Source organism: Sander vitreus, chromosome 6 (genome assembly GCF_031162955.1).
Source record: "Sander vitreus isolate 19-12246 chromosome 6, sanVit1, whole genome shotgun sequence".
NCBI lineage: Eukaryota > Metazoa > Chordata > Actinopteri > Perciformes > Percidae > Sander > Sander vitreus.
In genome coordinates this window covers 921,327-939,216 of record NC_135860.1, presented here as the reverse complement: position 1 = coordinate 939,216, position 17,890 = coordinate 921,327, and the positions used below count along the sequence as shown (strand labels likewise).

At 44.6% G+C, this 17,890-nt stretch overlaps 1 protein-coding gene across 2 annotated transcripts in view; it reads right to left on the bottom strand.

The window, feature by feature from the left end:
• Positions 1 to 17,890, bottom strand: part of LOC144519093 (collagen alpha-6(VI) chain-like) — an 88,856-nt gene that overhangs the window by 16,810 nt on the left and 54,156 nt on the right. For both annotated transcript variants that reach the window (XM_078251986.1, XM_078251987.1), the window contains exons 24-36: positions 17,593 to 17,628; positions 16,670 to 16,732; positions 16,190 to 16,252; positions 11,039 to 11,101; positions 9,986 to 10,048; positions 7,188 to 7,238; positions 6,551 to 6,586; positions 5,047 to 5,109; positions 4,897 to 4,959; positions 3,530 to 3,565; positions 3,391 to 3,427; positions 2,945 to 2,956; positions 286 to 779 (exon numbers count right to left, since the gene is read on the bottom strand). In XM_078251986.1, the coding sequence (XP_078108112.1) occupies positions 286 to 779; positions 2,945 to 2,956; positions 3,391 to 3,427; positions 3,530 to 3,565; positions 4,897 to 4,959; positions 5,047 to 5,109; positions 6,551 to 6,586; positions 7,188 to 7,238; positions 9,986 to 10,048; positions 11,039 to 11,101; positions 16,190 to 16,252; positions 16,670 to 16,732; positions 17,593 to 17,628 (1,080 nt within the window). The remainder of the gene's footprint in view (positions 1 to 285; positions 780 to 2,944; positions 2,957 to 3,390; positions 3,428 to 3,529; positions 3,566 to 4,896; positions 4,960 to 5,046; positions 5,110 to 6,550; positions 6,587 to 7,187; positions 7,239 to 9,985; positions 10,049 to 11,038; positions 11,102 to 16,189; positions 16,253 to 16,669; positions 16,733 to 17,592; positions 17,629 to 17,890) is intronic.

Sequence of the window (17,890 nt, the reverse complement as noted above, 5' to 3'; positions counted from 1 at the left end):
TAAAACATGTTACATTATATATATTTTGATATATAAGTCGCACCTGACTATAAGTCGCAGGACCAGCCAAAGTATGAAAAAAAAGTGTGACTTATAGTCCGGAAAATACGGTAATCCAAACGACAATCTTTTTCCTCATCTTAACTTGGTTTGTTGGATTTGGAGGCATCTAAATCATGGTAAAACAGAGGTATGAATTAACATACTTACGATGTTAGTTTTTTTTTTTTATATCAAGAGAGACATGCGCTGGGAACACAGTTATGATAACCAAATCAAACATACCTCCATCGCTCGACTAATAGCGGGAGCGTTCTTCAGCGAGATGACCACTGGGACGATGTTGAGGCCGCGGTACTCCATCATGGCGGTGACAATGTCGTTAACATCCTGCGCAGGCCCGTTAGAGAGGAAGACTGCCACCTTCCTTGTCAACAGTCCCGCTCGGACGCGCTTGAAGATGTTCTGACCCACAAAGCGCATGGCGGCCCCCAGATTGCGCCGGTTGGACGTCCTCTCCAGGGCGATGTTCTTCACAGCGTCGATCAGCCGGCTCTTGCGCTGGTAGTCCTGGAAGCGGATAACGTACTTGGTGTAGGCGCTGTAAGCCACCACGGCGACGCGAGCGCCCGACGGACAGTTGCCCTCAGAGATGGTGATGCCCTCCAGCAGGGAGATGAGGGCGGAGCGCTGCCTCTCGAAGGCTGCCGGGGTCACGTCTTCCGACATGTCCAGACCAAACACCAGCTCGGTGGGGAAGGCCGGGCATGCTGATCCACCTGCAAACCAACGCAGAAGAGTTCACGTTGAGGAGAAGCAAGTAAAACACTCACCGGAGTCCTCGTGCTTTCTCGCCTTGCAGATTTCCTTGGATTGTGGTGGCACCTGGATTGTGGTTGCAGCTGCTGCCGGGGGCCTGCTCTACGCCCTGCACTGCTACAACTATTATTTCTATTTATAGTTCTATTCTCTTTATTGTTACTGTAATTGCCAACTGCTATAATTATTATTAATCATATTTCTGTGTCCCAATCGTCAGCAGCAGGTGGCCGCCAGCCAAGAGACCCTGATTCTGTCCGAGGTTTCTGCCCGTTTATAGGAAGTTTTTCCTCGCCACTGTCGCACCAAATGCTTGCTCTTGGGGGGGGAACTGTTGGGTCTTTGTAAACTATAAAGTGTGGTCTACACCTACTCTATCTGTAAAGTGTCCTGAGATAACTCCTGTTATGATTTGACACTATAAATAAAATTGAATTAAACTGACTTGAAAAGCTACCCAGCAAACAAGAGTTTACAAAAAAAGCTGAATAGGTCCGTTTGTGGTAACAACATATTTAATGTTGCAAGAACGCCCAGGTACACCCAGGTACGTCCAGGTACGCCCAGGTACGCCCCAGGTACGCCCAGGTACGCCCAGGTACGTCCAGGTACGCCCAGGTACGCCCAGGTACGTCCAGGTACGTCCAGGTACGTCCAGGTACGCCCAGGGCACATTTTTCATTTTTGAAACTATTTTTTTCGAACATAACGTGACGTCTAAATTGGACTTTCAAACATCAAGCATTCATTGTCTCAATTCTTGCTGGGTTTGGACGTGAAGGACACACAAACCAAATAAACTGTCAATCAAATGTCGTATTAAAAACAAACATAGACACATGCATTTCCTTTTTCCGTAGCTATAATATGATCAAACATATATAAACTGTTTAAAACTATTCAATTTTATTTTAAGTATCAAATCATAACAATATGTATCTCAAGACACTACAGAGTAGGTCTAGAGCAGTGTTTCTCAACTGATCAACGCGTCCAACATCAACGCGTGTCCATAGATAGATAGATAGATAGATAGATAGATATATAGATAGATAGATAGATAGATAGATACATAGGTAGGTAGATAGATAGATAGATAGATAGATAGATAGATAGATAGGTAGATAGATAGATAGATACATAGGTAGGTAGATACATAGATAGATAGATAGATAGATAGATAGATAGATAGATAGATAGATAGATAGATAGATAGATAGATAGATAGATAGATAGATAGATAGATAGATAGATAGATAGATAGATAGATAGATAGATAGATAGATAGATAGATAGATAGATAGATAGATAGATAGATAGATAGATAGATAGATAGATAGATAGATAGATAGATAGATAGATAGATAGATAGATAGATAGATAGATAGATAGATAGATAGATAGATAGATAGATAGATAGATAGATAGATAGATAGATAGATAGATAGATAGATAGATAGATAGATAGATAGATAGATAGATAGATAGATAGATAGATAGATAGATAGATAGATAGATAGATAGATAGATAGATAGATAGATAGATAGATAGATAGATAGATAGATAGATAGATAGATAGATAGATAGATAGATAGATAGATAGATAGATAGATAGATAGATAGATAGATAGATAGATAGATAGATAGATAGATAGATAGATAGATAGATAGATAGATAGATAGATAGATAGATAGATAGATAGATAGATAGATAGATAGATAGATAGATAGATAGGTAGATAGATAGATAGATAGATAGATACATAGGTAGGTAGATAGATAGATAGATAGATAGATAGGTAGGTAGATAGATAGATAGATAGATACATAGGTAGGTAGATAGATAGATAGATAGATAGATACATAGGTAGGTAGATAGATAGATAGATAGATAGATACATAGGTAGGTAGATAGATAGATAGATAGATAGATACATAGGTAGGTAGATAGATAGATACATAGGTAGGTAGATAGATAGATAGATAGATAGATACATAGGTAGGTAGATAGATAGATACATAGGTAGATAGATAGATAGATAGATAGATAGGGGGTTGTGATGATGACATTTCAAACTGTACTCACCAAGCTTCTGCTGTGATCGTTAAAACAGAGATACGTACCTTGGGAACATGCTGCGTGGAGGAAAAAAAACAAAACTCAGAGTTGAACTGCAGTTGTTGAAACAATAAATACATTTTGCCTACTGTCAAAGATCCTCTATACTAAACATAGTGCATGTCAAGCAACGGCAATAGTATGAAACGGTACACACTTCCTGTCTCCTACATGGGCGTGGCCTGGTTTGAAAGTGTAGTGAACGTCATGTTTATCTAATATCTTTCTTTTGCACCGCTAAAAGACATATGTAGCATCACGGAAATTAGTTTTGTTAGGGTGTTCACGAACGTTAGCTGACGTTAGCTTCTCTGTGTTGCCAGATCTCGTGAGAGTTTGGTCCTGAGACACAAACAGGTTTAAAACAAAGTTCATTTTCTCCTGATATGTCCGTCTGAAAAATGCCATTTTAGAGTCAGAATGTTCTGGAGATATGTGGCTTGACACTCACCACAGTTGTCTCTGATGTAGGTGATCAGCTGGCACTCCTGACAGAAAACAAAAGAAGACGTCTCGTATAAATACTCAGTTCAGGATTTTATATTTCCCTTTAACGTCGGCAGGTGAGGTGAGTTTTAAGGTGGACTTACAGTCATGCTTTTGCTTCCAGGAGGTCCTCTGTTACCCTGAGAAGAGCAGAGGACGAGACATTATTAACGTCTGCTCTTAAATCAGTACATAAACATATAATGTATTCACAGTGTCGGATAGCAGCAGGACTTAAAGGTGCAGTAGGTAAGACTTATTAAACTCCCTTTCTGTCATATTTGCTGAAACTGACCCGATGTTCCAGTAGAACTACATGTAATTTAAAGGTAATTTAAGCAAAATTCTACCACTCCCTGTTCAGATGCACCAATCAGGGCCAGGGGGGGCGTGTCTAACTGCGTGTCAATCACTGCTCATGCACCAGCATTCATGCTCCCTTGTGGGGGGAGGGGCTTAGGAGACGTGGGGTATGGGCTTTAGCGGAAAAGGGATGGAGGGACTGAGAAGTTGTCGATGTTCAAATTATATGGTATATAATATATATTATATAAAGTATATGGTAATGCTTTATTTTCAGGTGTGTGTAATAAGCAGTAATTAACGTTAATAAGACACTTATAAGACCTTATAAGATGCTTATAAACATAAATAAACAACTCATTAAGACTCAATGTTAATAAACATCATATTATTGTTTATAAGATGTGTATAAATGTTTAGAATGTTCTAATACATTCCTACAAGTGTCTTACAAGCAAATAATAAATGTGTTGATTACTCTATAATTACCTTTATAAAGTAAAATTAATTAACACACTTAGATAAGAGCATAGATAAGTGTCTTATAAACAATAATACATGCGTTATTTGTGCTATAATTAACACTTCAACACTTGTATGGACTTGTTTATGTTTATAAGCATCTTATAAGGTCTTATAAGTGTCTTAATAATGTTAATTACTGCTTATTACAAGCACCGTAAAATTAGGTGTTACCGTTATGTTTTATAATTTCAATGCAACTTTTTTTCTGGATGCAAGTCCGAAAAATAATACTTACTACATAAGATTTGTGTTCTGGTTTCAGAAGGATGAAGACAGTTGGAGAATACAGAGATACAAAACAGGACATTTAAAAAAAGCAACAAAACAGTCGACAGAACTGGGGGGAAAAAGTGTAAACGTCGGAAAAAAAACCTGTGAACAAAGCGACACAAATGTAAAAAAAAAAAACGCCCCCCACCCCCACAAAGGTTTGGGCTTAGCCCCGAATGTTTACAACATCTGGCTCCGCCCCTGGTCTCAGCTGCTTTTAACGGTTGAAATAAAAACTTAACTTTGTTGTTCTATACTTGAATGTCTGTGGATCTACTGCCTGTCGACAAAATGTGTGCAGAGTTAAGGTGGTCTGAATTCTTTGGCTTTTTAAGGAGGAGGAGGAGGAGGAAGATAATAAAGAAGGACTCACCCTGTGTCCTGCATATCCTGGATCTCCAGACACGCCTGACTCTCCTGGCCTGCCTGAGTTCCCCTGCAGGGATCATGCCACAAACAAAAGTCATGAGGAAGCAAAAACACAAAAAAATGTTTAATCTAAACAAAGCTATGTAACACTCACGCCTCGACCTCGGTTCCCTTTATGTCCTGGATATCCTTTAGGTCCCTGAAAGCCATCCTCACCCTGAACACAGCAACAGAAATACTGTAAAGTCAAAATACTTCTTACATACATACATCTTTCACTTTCTGCTCTCAGTATTTCTCCCCCAGATGAATGAATGATATGTGTTGTTTCAGTGCCGTATCTTATCTCAGCGGCTCCAAAAGCACCTGGACAAATGCCAGAATACACAACGTGAATTCAGTATTCATTAATGTACTTCCTTGACCTAAAACACAAGTCCTAAAAGACTTAAATCATGTTTACATTAGGGGTGTCACGATTGGATCAAACTTTCGATTGAAACTTTTTTTCCCCCCCAGCAATGCCACAATAAGAGCCACGAGAAGGGAGATGGGAACTTTGCAACAACAGTTTGAGTTTCTCAGCGTTTACAAGGTGCACATGAATGCACCATGGACTCCTTACATGCTTTACCTTCCTTGTTTCCTTGTTTCCATAATTCACTCACGGGGAGAAAGCTAAATGTTTCCACACGGTGACTTCAGGGAAGTAGGAGGATTTTCCAGTTCTGTTGTTTCTCTGTTATCTCCAACTCCGGTATCCAGAAAAGTGCAGCTGCGGGCTACAGCTAAGCTAATGTTATTCTGCATCTTCAGCTGCATAGTACCAGCCACTAAGCTAACGTTACCCTGCTTCCTTAGCTGCATGCTACCAGCCACTAAGCTAATGTTACCCTGCTTCTTTAGCTGCATGCTACCAGCCGCTAAGCTAACGTTACCCTGCGTCTTTAGCTGCATGGTACCAGCAGGTCAGCTAACGTTACCCTGTGTCTTTAGCTGCATGCTACCAGCCGCTAAGCTAACGTTACCCTGCTTCTTTAGCTGCATGCTACCAGCCGTTAAGCTAACATTATCCTGTGTCTTTAGCTGCATGCTACCAGCCGCTCAGCTAACGTTACCCTGTGTCTTTAGCTGCATGCTACCAGCCGTTAAGCTTACATTATCCTGTGTCTTTATCTGCATGCTACCAGCAGGTCAGCTAACGTTACCCTGTGTCTTTAGCTACATGCTACCAGCCGCTCAGCTAACGTTACCCTGTGTCTTTAGCTGAAGGCTACCAGCCGCTAAGCTACGCTGTGTTTTTTTCTTCAGACGTGCATAAGTAGGCGGGTGGAGAGAGAAAAAAATACTGGGGGAATCTCAGACCCTGCTTTTTTTTCAAAATCGTGACACCCCTAGTCTCCATCCGTGAGAGCTCAGCTTTGTATCACGCTGTCCCCGACTTTGAATCAGCGTTTAAGCTTTCTCTTCACTGATCCGTCTCTTCTCAGCCGGCGAACAGAAGCTGGAGTCTGAACTGACGTCGAAGCCAAACACACACACACACACACCGTCCACGTTTTTTTGGCCCCTGATGATGAACTGTGTTTAATATGTAGGTGACACTGGATTGTATCTGGGCTGCTGTCAGTAAACAGACAGTAAACAGATGCACTCACCCTCAGACCAGGGTAACCAGGGAAACCAGGATCTCCCTGTAACCAGAAGGAAACACGTTGTCTCTTAACCCTTGAGTTGTCCTCAGAAATATGGGTTTCTTTCAACCAAATTGCCCAAAATTAACATGGATGCATGGATGAACTTTGCATGTTCTTCACAGTTAAAATGAATGATTACTTTCATTGAATTTTGGGTGTTTTATAAAACATTTTAGCATTCAAAATAGTTTTTTAAATGGTTTCAAACCAGTATTCTGACTAAACGTTGACATAAACCAGTCTGTGATTCACTCAACATCCTCTGATCTTACCTATAGGTCAAAATATTTCATAATTTCAGTTTTTTTGTAACTCAAAAATTAGGTATAATCATTCACAATCATTTGATTTAGGTTTATTGACCATGAATAAACAACAAGCATCAAAAGCATTGCAAAGAAGCGTCAAAAATGTCGGACAAAAACGCCCCAAAAAAGTTTATTTTGACCCACAAGGACAACAAGTTAATGGTCGACGGGGAAGACAACACAAGGGTCAATATAAAACATGCACTGTATTCATTCAAACAGTCTGGATTTTAGGATTTCTCGGTGTTTCCCATCAGAGTCAGATGAGAAGGTGGGTAACAGTTTCCTACCTTGATGCCTTTAGGTCCTGCAGGTCCGTACCCATCTCTGCCATCCTGACCCTGAAACACAGACCCAGACAGCCAGATCAGACAAAATAAACTCCTGGTGTACTTACAAACTTTCCAGTGCCTCGTTTTATGAGTACAGAACCTATTTGTACTACTGTAGAAGTTTGGTACCATTGGCATTATTAGTGGGGTCATTTACGAGATACACCGTTGGTTCCATTAGCGCCTGCACTAAGCTAACCAGGTGATAGTGCTAACTCGCCCAATGTTAGACCAAGGGAAAAAAGCTTCTGGGGGGGTGTTTGGCTCGAGCTCATGGTGCAAAGGACCCTAGGGGGAAATTACTCCGAACCATCCCTTTAACTTCATTTTATCCGTTGTGTAAGGAAGACTAGCAAAGCAAGCTTTTCATTGCATGGTGTAAGTTGTATTTACTGTGCATATGACAATAAACCTCTTGAATCTTGAAAAGGATGTAAAAAAAATAAAACAGGATTGTTAGGATAATTATTTATCAAAGAATGGACAGAGTTGGACCGGAGTTTCTCTCAAAGTTATTTTTTACTTGCGCAAGTAGAGTCAATTTACAGCACTGACAGCATAGTTCAGAAAGTGACTAATGATAGCCTTCAACAGCAGCTTTTTATAAGCAAGAGGGCTTTTCACACTGTCAGTGGCTCTCATGATTATCTCATGAGAAAACAGAAATAGTTGCACACAGACTTCATGCAAATAGTTTAACACTAAAACAAAACAATTAGTATAGCAAGCATAACCTTTCTAACAAGGATGTAAAAAGAAAAGAAGAAAAAAACCCATCAAAAAGCAACATCAGAAGGCGCCCCAGATGGCCTCCTCGGGTCAACGCTCTCTCTTGTTTTTGTTGTTTTTGTTTATTTTCGTGGAAACTAGCCATGCAAACCGGATTATTTTCAGCAGAGAGAAACTGTTTTCTATCAAGCAACAAACTCCAGAATCAATTTCACCTAACTTCATCGATCCAGAAAGTTTCCTGGATCTTTTGATTGGAGGAGCAGCGGCTGTTTGTGGGAGAAGGAAACGCAGAAGGGGGAAACTAGCACCAATCTTCACACAAATATTCGACAGATCCCTGGAGCTGTGTGAAGTCCCCTCATGCTTCAAAAGATCCACCATCATCCCAGTCCCCAAGAAACCCTCAATCACTGGACTTGAATGACTATAGACTTGTGACCTTGACTTCAGTCGCCATGAAGTCCTTTGAACACCTGGTGCTGACCCACCTCAAAAACATCACAGGTCACGAGCTGGACCCCCTGCAGTTTGCCTACAGGGCAAACAGGTCAGTGGATGATGCAGTGAACATGGGGCTGCACTTCATCCTGCAACACCTTGACCAGCCAGAGACCTACGTCAGGATCCTGTCAGTGGATCTCCAGCTTCCTGACTGACAGGAGTCAGCATGTGCGGCTGAGAGATGTCACATCTGGAACACGGACAATCAGCACTGGTGCGCCACAGGGTTGTGTCCTTTCCCCACTGCTCTTCTCTCTCTACACCAATGACTGTACCTCCAATGACCCAGCTGTCAAACTCTTACAATTTGCAGACGACACCACTGTCATTGGGCTCATCCAGGATGGTGAAGAGTCTGCATATCGGCAAAAGGTTGATAAGTTGGTGCTCTGGTGCAGTCAACACAACCAAGAGCTAAACACTCTAAAGATGGTGGTGGACTTTAGGAAGCAACCCACAGTGCTGCCCCCCCTCACAATATCCAACAGCCCAGTGTCAAATGTGGACTCATTCAAGTTTCTGGGCTCCATCATTTCCCAGTTCTCTCTTTAACCTCCTCCCCTCTGGCAGGCGCTACAGATCCCAGTGCACAAAAACAACCAGACACAAGAACAGCTTCTCCCCCCACTGCCATCACTCTACTGAACTGCGGATAATGGGCTCATCCCCACTTTGGCCACTCACCCACTTCTCTACACATTACACATGCACATTATCATTCCAATATGCATCTTGCACACTACTTTTCACTATTACTTTTTGCACTCTACATCCCACTCCATGTGTACTTGTCTTGATATTATGTCTTATTTGTATATTATGTTGACATGTGCCTATATGTATATTGTTGTCTCTATTGTACAGTATGTTACTACTGATCATTCCAAACTGCATCTGAAACTGTTTTTGCAGAGGGAGCAGCCCTGTTAAGTAGTCAGAAATAATCTGGTGCTCCTGTTTTATGCTGAATTATTGTATTAGTCTGTTGGGGAAGGAAACTACTGATGACTTTGTGTTCTCTACTGTCTTTTACGTAAGTCTTGAGTTATTGTATTTTTAAATTGGATTTAAAAACGGGTCCATCTATGGACGTGCATTGCAAATTAGCCTAGACTATAAATGCTGTGGTGTGTGGCATAGGTCCATGCAACAATACTTGTCCCTATTCAAATAAACATTGATGACATGTCTGGAGATTTGAATAATGATTATTAGGCTGTTATAATTAAGAGCTACGCTGCTGTGCCTCACACGAGGTGACGCACTCTTTCACACTCACTTGTATTTCCACCGACCCAGAAAAGGATTTCCCCCGTAGACCACCATTGTAAAAGAGACATCTGTAATATGTTGCTAGGACACCCCCCAACTGCAAACGTGGACTTCCATGGACTTTTCATATTTGAAAAACATCCCTCGGCTCGTTGGGCCAGCTACCGACGGACTTTCAGAACTCTAAGTCAGATCCGCTGTGTATATATCGTACAGTAAGCACAAACACAGCAGATGTTTCAGCTGCTTACCGGCATTCCTCGGGGTCCCAGTGATCCTGGAGCTCCTGCATCACCTGGGTCTCCTGGTTGGCCCTTCAACAACAACAACAAGAGTTAGTCTTTATTTTCCTCTCATGGTCCATCAAACATAACACTGATAGCTACCAAAAATAAAAAAAATATATAACAAGACAGGAAAGGAGACAAGGAGAGGAGAGAGGAGATGAAAGAGGAGAGGAGACAAGAAGAGGAGACTAGGAAAGGAGACAGGAGAGGACACAAGGAGAGGAGAGAGGAGATGAAAGAGGAGAGGAGACAAGATAAGGAGACACAACAAGATGTTAGGAGGAGGAGAGGAGACAAGAAGAGGAGACTAGGAGAGGAGAAAGGAGAGGAGACAAGAAGAGGAGACAAGAAGAGAAGAAAAGGAAAGGAGACAAGGAGAGGAGACAAAGAGAGGAGACAGGACAGGAGACAAGGAGAGGAGACAAAGAGAGGAGACAGGAAAGGAGACAAGGAGAGGAGACAAAGAGAGGAGACAGGAAAGGAGACAAGAAGAGGAGACAAAGAGAGGAGACAGGACAGGAGACAAGGAGAGGAGACAGGAAAAGAGACTAGGAGAGGAGACAGGAAAGGAGACACAACAAGACGTTAGGGCTGCAACTAACGATTATTCTCTTCATCGATTAATGACACGGAAAGTCGTTGCAGCTCTACAAGACAAATATACAGTAACACAAACAAAACCAAAAGAAAAACATCTGATATGAAAATAACTTCTCCTAGGCGACAGTTTCTCCTGATGAAGGGTTGTACTAGTCAAAACTGACTGGTAGACTGGATATGTATTGCAGGAATCGTTTCATTCAATTCTTCCTCAACGACGTCATTCTTTCTATCCAGAACAACAAAGTCAAGAAATCTGCAAGAGACCTAATCACAAAAATCTCTTCCGGGAAGACAAATGACTTAATAACACTTTACCTCCAGTCTTTTTAATTCAATCTGTGTTTCCTGTTTTTATTCTTTCCTAAACGTAAAGCACTTCGAGCTGCGTGATCGTGTGTGTGTGATGTCACACACCTTTTCTCCGTTAGCTCCACGGCGCCCGGCTGACCCCGGGTTCCCCGCTGGTCCCGGTCCTCCCTGCAGGACAAAACAACAGAGTCAGAGATAGATCGCTGTGGCTAGAAGGGATACAGATACGGCCAGAAGTTACACAAAATCTACAACAAGATAATCTGATAATATTAAAACTTTGAAATTAAAACAATTCTTTTCTCTTGTTAGGAAAGGATGACATAAACATTTCAAGTTGAACGATGAGCAGTCAGCTGCTCCCTCTGTTGTTTTATAAACTGTGTATATCGTGATGTTTTCATTTGGTCAAATGTTGTTTTACTGCACCAGCTGTATCTAGGTTTACATGTCTTGTAATCGACAAGATTGTAAATGAGAATTGGTTCTTATCTGGTTTAAATAAAGTCAAATAAAATACAAAATAAAACACAGCCAGGAGAGGAGACAAGGAGAGGAGAGAGGAGAAGAGAGAGGAGAGGAGACAGGAGAAGAGAGAGGAGACAGGAGAAGAGAGGAGAGGAGACAGGAGAAGAGAGGAGACAGGAGAGGCGACAAGGAGAGGAGACAAGGAGAGGAGACAAGGAGAGGAGAAAGGAGAGAGGAGACAGGAGAAGAGAGGAGAGGAGAGAGGGAGGAGACAGGAGAAGAGAGAGGAGACAGGAGAAGAGAGAGGAGAGGAGACAGGAGAAGAGAGAGGAGAGGAGACAGGAGAAGAGAGAGGAGAGGAGACAGGAGAGGAGACAAGGAGAGGAGAGAAGGAGAGGAGAGAGGAGACAGGAGAAGAGAGAGGAGAGGAGACAGGAGAAGAGAGAGGAGACAGGAGAGGCGACAAGGAGAGGAGACAAGGAGAGGAGAGAGGGGAGGAGACAGGAGAAGAGAGAGGAGAGGAGACAGGAGAAGAGACAAGGAGAGGAGAGAGGGGAGGAGACAGGAGAAGAGAGAGGAGACAGGAGAAGAGAGAGGAGAGGAGACAGGAGAGAGGAGGAGGGAGACAGGAGGAAAGAGAGGGAGAGGGAGACAGGAGGGAGGAGACAAAGAGGAGGAGGAGAGAGAGAGAGGAGACAGGAGAGAGAGGAGGAGAGAGAGAGAGGGAGAGAGGAGAGGAGACAGGAGAGAGAGGAGAGAGAGAGAGGAGAGAGAGGAGAGGAGAGAGAGGAGACAGGAGAGAGAGACAGAGAGAGAGAGAGAGGAGACAGGAGAGAGGAGAGGAGACAGAGAGAGAGAGAGAGGAGAGGAGACAGAGAGAGAGAGAAGAGAGAGAGAGAGAAGGAGGAGACAGGAGGAGAGAGAGAGGAGACAGGAGAGGAGAGAGGAGAGGAGAGACAGGAGAGAGAGAGAGAGAGAGAGGAGAGAGAGAGAGAGGGAGACAGAGAGGAGAGAGGCAGAGAGAGGAGAGAAGGAGAGGAGACAGAGAGAGGAGAGGAGACAGAGAGAAGAGGCAGAAGGAGAGGAGACAGGGAGAGAAGGAGAGGAGAGAAGGAGAGGAGAGGAGAGGAGGAGAGGAGAGAAGGAGAGGAGACAGAGAGAGGAGAGAAGGAGAGGAGAAGGAGAGGAGACAGGGAGAGGAGACAGGAGAGAGGAGACAGGAGAGAGGAGAGAGAGGAGAGGAGACAGGAGAGAGAGAGAGGAGAGAGAGACAGGGAGAGGAGAGGAGAGAGAGAGAGGGAGAGGAGACAGAGAGAGAGAGGAGAGAGAGACAGAGAGGAGACAGGAGAGGAGAGAGAGGAGAGACAGGAGAGAGGAGAGAGGAGAGAGGAGACAGAGAGAGGAGAGGAGACAGGAGAGAGGAGAGAGGAGACAGAGAGAGAGGAGAGAGGAGAGAGAGACAGAGAGAGGAGACAGGAGAGGCGACAAGGAGAGGAGACAAGGAGAGGAGAGAGGGGAGGAGACAGGAGAAGAGAGAGGAGAGGAGACAAGGAGAGGAGAGAGGGGAGGAGACAGGAGAAGAGAGAGGAGAGGAGACAGGAGAGGAGACAAGGAGAGGAGAGAGGGAAGGAGACAGGAGAAGAGAGAGGAGAGGAGACAGGAGAAGAGACAAGGAGAGGAGAGAGGGGAGGAGACAGGAGAAGAGAGAGGAGAGGAGACAGGAGAGGAGACAAGGAGAGGAGAGAGGGGAGGAGACAGGAGAAGAGAGAGGAGAGGAGACAGGAGAAGAGAGGAGACAGGAGAGGAGACAAGGAGAGGAGACAAGGAGAGGAGAGAGGGGAGGAGACGAGAGGAGACAGGAGAGGAGACAAGGTAAGGAGACAGGAGAGGAGACAAGGAGAGGAGACAGGAGACAGGAGAGGAGAGGAGAGAGGACAGGAGACAAGAAGAGGAGACAGGAGAGGAGACAAGTAAGGAGACAAGAAGAGGAGAGAGGAGAGGAGAGGAGACAAGAGAGGAGACAGGAGAGGAGACAGGTAAGGAGACAGGTAAGGAGAGAGGAGAGGAGACACAGGATGAGACAAGGAGAGGAGACAAGAAAGGAGACAAGAGAGGAGACAGGAAAGGAGACAGGAAAGGAGACAGGAGAGGAGAGAGGACAGGAGACAGGAAGAGGAGAGAGGAGACAGGAGAGGAGAGAGAAAAGAGGAGACAGGAGAGAGGAGAGGAGAGGAGAGAGGACAGGTGAGAGGAGAGGAGACAGGAGAGGAGAGAGGACAGGAGACAGGAGAGGAGAGAGGACAGGAGACAGGAGAGGAGAGAGGAGAGGAGACAGGAGAGGAGACAAGGAGAGGAGACAGGTAAGGAGACAGGAGAGGAGACAGGAAGCCTTCAGCACGTCCGCAGCCTTTACACAACACCTTCATACTGCTAGTCTGCCTGGCGACACAGTTTTATTTCCTCATTTAGTCTTTAGGGAGGAATCAGCTCTGAGAAGTTATTTCTATCTCTCATTAGTTTAACGACATTCATTCAGCGCTCGTAAATGAAGAGAATTTAAAGGGTGGGGCCGAGCTATGAAACACACAGACTGTAAAAAATGTCTATAATCAGACCCTCTACAACAAATATTCTCAACAACATGGCTTCATTGTTGTCCACCTCACAAATCCGAACGGACAATATCTCAACTATTTTCAGTAGATGAATAAAAAAGAACTGAGAGGGAACGTCTTAGACTTTTGTGCCTATGAGTCCCGAGGTGACATCATCTGTCAAGAGTCGGCAGGATTTGTGACACGCGACGATTAGGGCGTCAAACACGACAAGCACCGTGATTAACGGGCAACTTCCCGCACTCGTAAAGCCGAGTCTGCAGGCTGATGATGATTTTATTACGCATTTATGACCGCCGAGAGACACAAACATCTCCCAACTCTGCCGGAATAAATGTTGTAATCTCTATATTTTATATTTTAAGCGTTGAAAATGTTGTGAAACTAATTGAACTAAATGTTTAGCTGTAGCTGCAGTGCCGAGATCATTGTATCATGTATTTGGGTGCAGGGATTTCTCTTATGCTTATTTTTGGCCATATACTGCAGCATACAAGACCACTAAAAGTTCTGTTGTTGCCGCTGACAGACTCAGATTATTATTCTAAGTGTCTGACAACATTATGAAAGGATCCCTACAGAGATAGACCTTTTAGTTAAAGAGGAAGATCCTTTTAGTTTAACATGGAACAGCCCCGAAATCACCATCACCAAACCCACCAGACTCCATGTAAATAATCAGTGATTTTATCATCGTAAAACACACTTCATTCAAAATGGACAGAAACTAAATAAAACTGGCGTCTCCCTTAGAGAGAGGGTGAGAAGCTCAGTCGTCCGTGAGGAGCTCGGAGTAGAGCATCGAAAGGAGCCAGTTGAGGTGGTTCGGGCATCTGGTAAGGATGCCCCCTGGGCACCTCCCTAGGGAGGTGTTCCAGGCACGTCCAGCTGGGAGGAGGCCTCGGGGAAGACCCAGGACTAGGTGGAGGGACGTCCAGCTGGGAGGAGGCCTCGGGGAAGACCCAGGACTAGGTGGAGGGACGTCCCAGCTGGGAGGAGGCCTCGGGGAAGACCCAGGACTAGGTGGAGGGACGTCCCAGCTGGGAGGAGGTCTCGGGGGAAGACCCAGGACTAGGTGGAGGGACGTCCAGCTGGGAGGAGGCCTCGGGGGAAGACCCAGGACTAGGTGGAGGGACGTCCAGCTGGGAGGAGGCCTCGGGGGAAGACCCAGGACTAGGTGGAGGGACGTCCAGCTGGGAGGAGGCCTCGGGGGAAGACCCAGGACTAGGTGGAGGGACGTCCAGCTGGGAGGAGGCCTCGGGGGAAGACCCAGGACTAGGTGGAGGGACGTCCAGCTGGGAGGAGGTCTCGGGGGAAGACCCAGGACTAGGTGGAGGGACGTCCCAGCTGGGAGGAGGCCTCGGGGAAGACCCAGGACTAGGTGGAGGGACGTCCAGCTGGGAGGAGGCCTCGGGGGAAGACCCAGGACTAGGTGGAGGGATTATATCTCCAACCTGGCCTGGGAACGCCTCGGGATCCCCCAGTCGGAGCTGGTTAATGTGGCTCGGGAAAGGGAAGTTTGGGGTCCCCTGCTGGAGCTGCTGCCCCCGCGACCCGATACCGGATAAGCGGACGAAGATGGATGGATGTTAACAGGTTAGAGCGTGCACACTGCCTGCGTGACGCGCACGTCTCAGGCGCGGCTCGAGTCGTGCCGAAAACGCGTGCATGCTAGAAATAGGACCGCTTCCGCTTCCGCTTCCAACACGCAGACGTGTTGGAAGCGTTTCCAGGCAAAATAGAATAGGAAAATCTGTTTATATGTCATTTTGACACGAATACATATCAATAAATGACATGTTGATGTTTGAAAGTCTCGAGGTTTTGATGTATGATATATATGAAATGCAGATATAAATGTAATAAAAAAAAAAACGAGATCTTCTGCAGCCTATTTTGCCGTCAATACTGCCGACGTTGTGTTTGCTGTAATCAAATCAGTATATATTTATGTTTAACATGGCATTTCATTTTACAATGGGAAACATACATGTGTACAAACAAGGCTAGCAGCAGCAGCAGCGCCGCGTCAGACACGTTTCTGGTGTGCAAAGACAGAAAAATCCACGCAGCCGCCACGCAGGCCGTGTGTAGCCGGCCTAAGTGTCCTCCTGCCAGCTGCTCTGGGGTCAGCTGAGTTCCTGTATCGTTGGAGAAGAGGCAACGTACTGACCTGAGGTCCAGGTAGGCCGAAGATTCCTCTGGGTCCAGGCTGACCTCTGACCCCTCTGGTGCCCTGCACACACAACGTGGATTGATTGACACTTTAAAACGTGCATTTTCCCGTCTTTGAGATGAGCTGAACATCCTTTACTAGAGATGTAACCATACACTCAACTCATGATGTGAAGTTGTTGATAGGATGTTTTTAACAGGATGAGCTGCAGACAAATGACTGAAACATGTTCCTTTATTTCTATGAACTGTGCAAAAAAACATATGTTAAACTAAGAAGACGTAGTGACGTCTGAAGTCAAGCCAGTCAAATGTAAAGTAGATTACGTCCCAGGACGTTTAAAAACTGCATCACCATTCATTTCTTATCTCAACCGGTTGTACTCTTTACACATTTATGTTGATTTTTTAACCGATTAACAATGTGTCCTTACATTCCTATCCTTTAACTTTAGAAACTGGCTCCCTCTTCACTCACCTGTGGACCTGAAGCTCCGGGGATGCCTTGGAGTCCTAGATCTCCTGGCGCTCCAGGTGGACCCTGCAGGACAAAAACACACACACACACACACACACACACACACACACACACACACACACACACACACACACACACACACACACACACACACACACACACACACACACACACACACACACACACACACACACACACACACACACACACACACACACACACACACACACACACACACACACACACACACACACACACACACACACACACACACACACACACACACACACACACACACACACACACACACAAACAAGCAGAGAGACAGACAGGCAGACACACACACACAGAGACACACACACACACACACACAAACAGAGACACACACACACACACACACACACACACACACACACACACACACACACACACACACACACACACACACACACACACACACACACACAGTTTATGTACAGGTGTGTAAACCAGTGCTAATAGCACTGCAGGGCCGGCCGTAGAAAAGAACAGTTAAAGATAATAGGAAAAAAATGACAAAAATGTCAGAAAAAAACGCTAAAGCTTTGCAAAAAGAAAAAAAACGTCAAAAACGTCAAAACCTCGAGACAAGCGTGTGTCAAAACGACATCAAAAACAACGAGACATTTTCTTTTCATTTGACTCAGTGTACTGAGTGCAGAGTCTGTCTTTGTTGTTTTCGATGGTTTCTTGTCTCACTTTGCCTTTTGTATATGTGCTTGTCTTTATATTGTTAAACTGAAAAATTCCCAGATATAAAAATGTACAAAAATAAAACGTCAAGAAAAAGCGTCAAAAACATCTATGTAAGTGCCAAAAAACAGCTGATATTTTGCCCAGGGCCGGCTCGGCAGCGCTGAGTGTACTTTGACTTCCTCTCCTACCTTCTCGCCGGGCGTCCCTCTTCTTCCATTTGGACCCTGCACAGCGGAGAAACAATATGTGTCGTTACATCTCTTTTCTAACAGTTTAACAGCTGCTTTGTGAAACTGAAACACTTTAAAAGGGTAAAAAAAAATGAAACCTAGACCCTGTTTTCCCATGTTTTTGTGTTTGTGACTAATGGGAACAACAATCTTTGAAAGTGGTCCAGTATTAAGCGAGACGAAACAAGCTGCAATGTAATGTCAACGGGCAACTGCGCACCTTCAGTTTCCGTCCACTAAAAGTTCTGTTTTTGCC